The sequence below is a fragment of the Microcebus murinus genome, chromosome 5 (assembly GCF_040939455.1).
Source record: "Microcebus murinus isolate Inina chromosome 5, M.murinus_Inina_mat1.0, whole genome shotgun sequence".
Taxonomy (NCBI): Eukaryota; Metazoa; Chordata; class Mammalia; order Primates; family Cheirogaleidae; genus Microcebus; species Microcebus murinus.
The window spans coordinates 109,108,525-109,117,224 of record NC_134108.1 but is presented as its reverse complement, the minus strand read 5'-3'; the positions used below and the strand labels follow the sequence as shown (position 1 = coordinate 109,117,224).

The 8,700-nt window shown below is 46.0% G+C and overlaps 1 protein-coding gene across 3 annotated transcripts in view; it reads right to left on the bottom strand.

Annotated features, from left to right (window-relative positions):
- Positions 1-242: 242 nt before the first annotated feature.
- Positions 243-8,700, bottom strand: part of ILRUN (inflammation and lipid regulator with UBA-like and NBR1-like domains) — a 97,983-nt gene continuing 89,525 nt past the window's right edge. For 2 of the 3 annotated variants that reach the window (XM_012746767.2, XM_012746769.2), the window contains one exon: positions 243-3,558. In XM_012746767.2, coding sequence (XP_012602221.1) covers positions 3,523-3,558 — 36 coding nt within the window. In that variant the 3' untranslated portion in view covers positions 243-3,522. Of the gene's footprint in view, positions 3,559-8,350; positions 8,600-8,700 lie in introns of those variants that run through there. The other variant, XM_012746768.3, reaches the window with a different exon arrangement.

Genomic DNA, 8,700 nt, shown 5'->3' with positions numbered 1-8,700 from the left:
ACCCTAGGGACCTAAAGGGCATTTGAAGGCCGTTTCTTACCTTTCTGGTCACTAGGCACCAGATCCCATTATAATCCCAGGACTAATTTCCCAAACATATAATGAACCTCAGGGTCTTAATTTTCTCATCTGCAAAAGAAAAAGAGCCAGAGACCAAAAAGCACATACCACAGAGCTATTATGGGCCAGGCAGGTCACAGGAGGCTTGAGGGTGCAATAAAACTCACTGACACATATGAAAATATTTTTTTTGTGTGTTAATTTAATCATACAAATATTCATTTATACAGTAAGGAAAAACCTCCTCATCTTCATCTCCTAGGCACCGTGAGGCCCTGCCACAACACCCACCCGGCTTGCTCGCCACACACACCGCTGTGCAGGTGGAGGGGCAGCCACGCTGCTCCTGCATTCACCCAGGGGAACAAGGGAGGGCGGAGGGAGGCAGGGTAGGGTGGGCAATCAGCTTGCACTTCTGAACCTGGCAACTCTGCCGTCCTCTCCTGCTGGGGCTGATTGAATCTGGGGAGGTATTTATTCTCATGCCCACTTCCCGCCATGGCTGCCCTCAGGCCACACCAGCTGTTTGGTGAGGTTCTCTCCAGGCTGGAAGTACTGTTCATGGGCTTAAGGTTACAGCTAGGCCTTATTGGGGGAGAGAGAGCTGACAACTTCTAGAAAAATGCCCCAAATTCAACTGTCTCCACAGCAAAAAGAAAAAAGGCATGCACACATGCACACACATCCAAACACACACACCTCACTCCATGCACACAGATACTTCCCGAGCCTGAGCCCCTGTATCCCCAACTGGGCTCAGATGCTATCACCTAAGTATGGTGTCTGCCTCACCTCCTGGTGCCAGACGCTGGTGGTCTTGCCCAGAGGCAGCCTGCCACGTGGTGAAGATTCTAAGAGGAGTAGGGACTACTAGGGCTGAGAGGTAGCCAATACCACCCCATTAGGCAGGGGAGCAGAGAAGGGCTTTAAGCATTGCTCCAAACCCATACTAGTGAGGAGAGGGAGAGTGAACGGTACTAATATCCTCCTGGGCCTGAGGAAGCCATGGACGCCCACTCCTAACCCTACCCCCCAAGGCTTGCACTTGCTCTAGCCCTCTTGCAAGGAGCTCACCTTTCTAAGGATGTGCACAGAAATGGTTTGTTCTTAGGAAGGAAGCCAAGGTGCTCAGGACATTTAACTTGCCAGGTGTTGATTGCCTACAAGCAGGAGAAGGAGCAGTATAATCTGGCAGGGCCAGACACACTAATGGTGACCTATGCAATCCCTGCTGAATCAGGTCAGGGAATCCCTGCTGGGAAACTGGGAAGGGGCACCTAGAGTGGGCAGATGAAGAAGCCAGGAAAGCACGGGTTGTAAGGCCTCCCACCATCCTGCCAGGGGCAGTGGAGATGTGCTGCTTTGAGTCTGTTAAGTGGGAAGAACAGCTGGGTATGTACGGGCTCCCAGGTGGCAGTGTCCCAGGAGATTGGCACCAACAGCAGCAGAAATCTGGGCCTAGTAAGGCCCTCGGACAAAAAGCCAACCTGAACCCTGTGGTGTGAGCACCCAGGAGGGACTCCCCTCTGCTCTGCTAGGGAACGGGGCATGCACGTGTGCATAGAAAGTAGGTGTTCCAGGGTAAGCTCTAGTCTAGCCCCAGACCCAGCTGCATCGCCCTTCTCAGCAGGCTACCTCCACTCATCCTCGGGGCTTCTCCAGTGGACCAAAGTTGATTCCCCCTTTTATTTTTAAGGGGTGGGGAGGTAAAGGGGGAATTTCATACAAGCTTTTCTCCCACAATCAAGCTTTAAAAAACAATAGTCTCCAAAGAGGATGAGGAGGAACAAACACACATTTTTGGAACTGTTCAGACACCCAGACAGAAACAGACAGGCAGACCCTCACCCATACCCAGGCTATATGACCCCTTGCAGCCACTCATCACTTGGTCTGCCTGCTTGTCTCGCACCCCTAGGGGGACGGGGGGTGTAATAACACACAGGTGACCCTGCAACCGCATGCTGGATCCATATCCCTGGCTCTCAAACCAACTAAGACATGAGGGAAGGAGGGGGGTGAGAAGAAAAGAGGGACTTTGCATATTCTTGTATCTTTGGCAGACAGCTGTTCTAGCCTGGTTCAAGCTTCCCATGGAGATATCCACGTCTCAACCTACCAAGAATCCACAGGATGCCTGTGGAGTCATCTGTCTGAGTGAGCAGTCAGCCCATCAGCCTCCGCTCCAGCTGGGCTGCTCCTTGCCCACCTCCTCAATCATAACCAAGCATTCTGATGGGGAAGGAGGCAGGGGGCAGTCCTCTCATTTCTATCTAAATGTGGTCTCCAAGATCAAGTAGTCAGTGACTGTGGCCCTTCTCCATGACAAAGTCCTCGTTTGGGGCTGTATTTTCACACCTTAACAGCTCAGCCTCCACTAATAGGCTGTGAAAAAACCACAAAGGACAATTAACTGAAGGAAAACACAGGGAAAGGAGTTGTGTGACAACAGAGAAGCATGTGCCGCTGTCAAGCTCGCCTGCTGCACACTTGCTGGTGAGCTGCACCAACACCCAGGTGTGTGCACGGGGCGTGCGCATACACTCTGCACAGAGGCACTGTTCCCAGAGCGAGTGGGGAGCCACTGTGTGAAGAATCCAAAAGAGCAGTAAGCATGATGGCATTTCTCTCTGCCAAGAGAAACATGGAGGAAATGCAATCTGAATTGTTACAAGGGTGTGCAGAAGGACACCTCTCGGCCTCAGAAAATCCCACGTCACCCGAGATCTGTCCTCAAGGCTTCCTCTGCTGGCTGCACAGGGAAGTTTGGTCTTCAGAGAGGTTCTGGTGCTAACAAGCCACAGGGTTGATGAATACAAATGTCAAAGGTGTAAATCAACAGAAGATTAAAGAGAAAAGAGGTGATAACTCATTGGGTGATGCCATTAAAAACAAATGGGGTCAGAGATTTCTGGAGTCATGTGGCACAGCAGATGTACTCCTGTAGCACTGATCCGCAGAGTCCCCAAACATGCCACGCCAGCTTTTAACCTGAATCATTTCCAGAGCAAGCACTATTCTATAAAGAGTACATTATCCTGTATTTAAAAAAAAAAAAAAGTAGGGGAAGAGGAAAAAAATTAACGTGCTCAAAACTACAACCTCTCTGTAGGCAAAATAATTTTGTTTTAAAAAAATGGCTTTTTTTCCCCCATTTTAAACTTTTTTCCCTTCCCAAGTGACCTAAGGACTTGTTAGACTGACGCCTAATAAACAAAACCCAAGGTGGCTGCATGGATTTCTTCTCGGTAGCCTCAACACCATTCCTGCAATTTAGCATTCACACATGCATACTGAGTTTACTCAAAACTAGTCTGTTCTGCTTCTTCCTCTTCTTCCGGGATGGGGGGTCAGAGCCAGGGGTCCATGCGATGTGGTCTGCAATCCAGAAGAACCCCTTGCCCCTCCCCCCCGAGTCAGGCCTTCTGTCTTTTGTTAATTTTTCTTCTTGCTGACACACGTTTAAGACTGGCCGAAGGGGTAAGGCCCGTGGAGCCCCTGGAAGAGAGTGAAGACAGTCAGTGACGGTAGACATAGCAGTGCAACTCGACAACCAAACCAACTGCAAGAATCTACAGTTCCCAGTGAGCCAGAAGGAAACCCCAATGCAGATATGGACTCAGGGTTATCCTTGCCTTACAAAACATTAGCAGGCTAAAGATAGTACATCTCAAGTTGTTAACATTTCTCACTGAATCACACCATCCATAGAGGGGAGGCTAGGGAGATATTACCCATTTTTCAATGGTTAGATCAGCTGGCGCCAACCTTCTTCCACTCAGATCACAGAGCTTTCCTGTTTCCTTTGCAACATCTCAACCCCCCTGCTAAAGACCCTCACATACCATTTTATGCATCTTAATTTCAGATGTCAGGTGCTGCTGTTGCTGGCTAATTACATGTGTATCAACAAGAGCACTGTAGTGGAAACAACAATCTACTCAGCACCTAGGTCCCAGGCATGGTACTAGATAGGAGCTTGTCCTACATTGTCTTTAATCCTTACCTCTGCCCTCAAGCCAGGTGAGTGTTACCAAACCTATTTCACTGATGTCCATTTTACTGCAGACTAAGACTTGTTCAAGGTCACATGGTTAGAGAGGTAGAGCCAAGATTTAAAACCAAGTCTGACGAACTGCAGTGTTCTTCCTCTTCCCCCACACTGCCTCTCCCTTGACACATGAAAAGGTTTGTTTATTCCAACTTCCTATGCTGCTTGGCTAGGTCGAAGAGGCTTCATCGTCTTGCTTTCCCCTTGAGAATGAGACACTAAGATGTGCCAACACCAAAAGCAGCGACTTGAACATGCTGCTTGATGACGCGTGCTCCCTCTGCCCTTCCCCCATTCTCCTTGTCTGTGCTCCTTGATAAGACGCAGGCATTGCCAAGACATGGAAGGGCAAGGTAACTAGTGACCAGCCTCACCAGGATCCTACACCCAGACTGGCCCAGGCGGCAAGGCCCCCAGACCAGAGAGATCAAATGGGCACAGAGAACAGGCACCTCAGCCATACACATGAAAATGACCGGAGGTGACTTTCTGATGCTTGGCAACTATGTTAAGAATCCTGAATCTAAGCTAAGCTAGGCACAACTTGAGGTAGGGAGGCATAATGACTGAGATTATATTTTCTATTAGTTTGATGGAATGTAGGCAGGGTCAAAATTTGCTTTAAAAATGACACATTATTTTGAAAAGAAATTAAAGGGCTTGGTTGCAGGATCATCAGTGATCAGAATCCCTTTTCAGTATGACTTTGTTTGCTATCATCACCACAGCATGGTCCCTGGACATTAGTAGATGCCTCATAAATATTTGTTGAATTGATAAATGAAGGAGGGCAGATTTTTCTCAGACTGCTACCTGGAGTGAAAGACCCAAGTCAGAAATATTGGCCCTTCCAAAACCAAGTTTTAAAGAGCTGGTTCAGTTTGGAAACACAAGCTCCTGGGCCTTGCCATCCATCTGGTCATGGCCTCCTAGGTCCCAGGAGAGGCTGGGCTCTCTGGAGGTGGTTAGCTGGAGATGCACAGCCCTCCCAGTTTCCACTGCAGTGGGATGCAGGATGTGCAGAGCTGGGGGAGATCTGGGTTCTGATCCCAGCTCTCCACTCACTCACCAAGTTACCTTGGGTGAGGTCCCTTCCTCTCCCTTCCTCTCATAGGACCTTAGGTACCTCCTTAAATATTTCCAGACTTAAGGTTCTATGAGTTGACACAAGTGCCTGGCTCAGGAGGCTGAAAAATAGTATTCTAAGAAAAATGCTCTTTAGTCATGCTTAGGCCAGAGGTCAAGCTACTAAGAATCGGGAATATGAGATCAAAATTTTTAAGTGTTTTCAGTAGAAAGCACTGAAATTTGTTTTGCTTTTTGCTTTTCCATATAAAAGCCCAAAAGACCAGAAGTATGTCTCTAGCTGCTTGGTGGTATCACTAAACAAAAAAATCCTGAGGTGAATTTGGAGGACAGGCAGGTAAACACTGATGGAGTATCAGCTATGTGCTAGGTGCTGCAGTAGCAGTTATGTTCTCTTTAATCCTCATGATGATTAACTAAGTATAATCTCCAAGCTCAGAGACGTGAGGTAACCTGATTAACTGCACAGCACTGATGAGTGGAACAGCTAGTGTTTAAAATGCCAAAATGCCGCCTGCCTGCCAGCCCCTGAGCCAGCCATGCCTTTAGCAGGCAACCTACGGCTGCAACCACCTCAGCGGCTATCTACCCACTCAACCAGGTATGGGCTGGGGCAGCAAAGGGCTCTCAGACTCCTTTTTGCAGGGTTTGGTAGGAGGGTCACATTCATCAGAGGCTGAAAAGTAAAGCAGCTTGAAACAGGCAGCTCTGACCCAGTACGTCCCAACAGCTATCATTCATCCAGAATGACCCAAGGAAAGCAACAAAATCTTAGATTCCCATAAGATTTAGAATCAAAACATGCTAAACATCTCTGCGCAGGAAAACATGCGCAAAGAAAACACAAAAAACAAACAGCATTTGTTTTCTATGAAATATATTCCCTTTTACCCTAAATTTAACTGCTTGCTTTCTAGTCCAAATCTCCACACACTTCATGTGGACCCTTATAAAGCAAGTACTTATGACTTGTCTGGAATACTTAGGGAAGGGAATACATGACTCAGCCAAGGAGCTGTTGTGGATTCCCATTCAACAGAAAAATAAACAGGTTCTATGAAATTGGCAGAGAAAGAAATAAAGATGTGCATTTTCATATTTCCACTTGTGTGTCCTGGCCCTCGGACCAATCAGGGTGGAATTTAGCTTAGGTTATGGTTATTGTTGATCCTTTATTTACTGACTGCGGTTCCATGCCTTTTGGGAAAAAAAATGCTACCTAATTCCCTTTCACCCAGAGAATGGCATATTGGAGTTGTTGATGTTTAATTGGTACAGAAAGATGGCTTGAGGAAAAAGCTTTATTTATTTTCCTTCCTCCCAAATTAACTACCATCATTTCAAGGAAATGAAACCACTTCACGATCTAGACTCCCCACATGCAGGATTATAGGTGTCACAAGGAGATCACAGAACACAGGCAATGTAACACCAGTCATAGAGGAAAAGCCTGACAGAGATTCCAAGAACAGCTTGTCTAGGGTGGCCTATAGCAGGAGGCCAAGCAGGAAGGGCTTTCCCTAACAGTGGGATGGAGACACATTCAAACTGGGAGGCCCATTCACATTTCAGGTTCCACTGGAGTTCCAAGACCTGGTGTAACAGGTTCTGGTGGCCAACTTCAACCTCAACCTAAAAGTAGAGTTTGGCAATACAGATAATGTTCACTCATTCTCTTCTGGAATCTAGCAACTCTTTAACTATTATATGGAGGAAAAGTAGATGCCAAATATTTTAACTAACCTGGCATCAATGACGTATCTCCTATAACAACTGTGCCACTGTGCCACTACTGATAAAGAAAACAGGTAAGAGATGGATGCATCAGATGATACCACAGAACCCTGAATTCAACTTTGACTCAAGCAAAAACCAAGGCCATCATCATGATTACAAAACCCAGTGAGAAAGCCACCATCTCTTTATGAAGAATCATGTCCCATCACATAAGGACCAGGAGCAAGACTGATTTACCTATGCTAATAAGAGAGCATACATACTCAAACCAAGAAAAGAACTCCAGGTCTAAAGGCCAGTTGCCCAAGGCCTACCCGACTTGCATAGAAATGAGTTTTCAAAGTCTACATTGCTTGGAGTAGTCCCATGTCTGCTAAGGGATGAGAGAGTGTTCAGAGCCATAGGGGCTGAGGCGTTACCTGTTGTGCCTCAGCCTTCCCCTAAGCTTTGCATGGCCCAATTGTCACAGCTGCGAGCACTAGGATTCTAAGTTAAACTTGGCTAGAGAGCAGGTGAGCCCTCTTAAAGCATGGAGGCTCCGTGGTCAGCAGCTAAAACAGAGATGCACCTCTGCTCATCAGTGTGGGGGATGAGATCTTTGTCTCGAGCCAGCTGAATGATTACAGTAGTTGGGCCAGGTCCTGAATTGCATTTCCACAATGCAATAACAACCACTGCAGCCATTATTTGGCTGACTTCCTAAAATATTTTTTAGAGAGAATATTTATAGACATAAAAGCTCAGTCCCATCCATCATAATCTCCTGAAAGGACAATTTAAGATCTAATACTTATAATCCTATCCTCAAAGCAAACTTGAAAATAACAACTGCCTCTGTGATTTGTTTTTCAAGATAGTTCATAGTTGCCCCTGTGGAATAGCAAGAGTCACTCCTAGCCAGTGATTTTGTTATCACTGATCTTATGTGAAGGTGTATCTGTAATATCTTAAGAGTATTTTCTAAAATTATACTGAAGTCAAAATAACCTTTCCAAAAAGGAGTACTAAACATTTGTCACTGATAGAAAATATTAACTGTATGCCAAAGTACTAAAAAACAGGCATTAGTTCTATTTTAGCTAGTTTTTTTTTTAATTTTTGCTTTTTTAAAATGCTTATTCACTAATTTTTCAACAGTAGAACCTGTTCCTGATGCTTATTTCTGCCTTGCGCACAGCAGACTCAAGTATCAGTAAAATGAATGAACGAACGAACTATAAAACATGTTGCACTAGTGAGTCAGCTTTTTTTCCCAAACCCTTGTCCAAACTCTACTTGAGCAAATTCTGTTTTTTAATCTTCCAGGGGGGAAAAAGGCTAAAATTCCTAATGACACAGGATGTCTCACTGAGAGGTTTCTGAGTTACTCTTTCTTTATATGAAAGCTTGTTTAGATAAACCACCACAACACAAAAACTTTCACATACCTGTCTTTATTTTGCTTTTATTTGTGATTTGGTTTAAATAAATAAAAAGGTTCACACAGGTTAATAAAAAGACAGGAGTGTTTGCTGCATGGCTGCGAAATAACATGCTCTCTCCCAGTGTATACTGATGGCAGCATCAGATAACACCACGAGGGCCCTCCTTCTCCTTTTCATTTCCTGGGCCAGTCCTGGTCAGCGCTTCGCCCGCCTAGTGCTCCTTTTGTATCACTTATGTACACTGAATGCAAACATAGAAGAATACAGGGTTTAGTACTAAGTCCTGTCCAGATTCTGTACTGCAAACATAGGCCTGGCCTGGCTGGCGAAGCCAGAGACTGC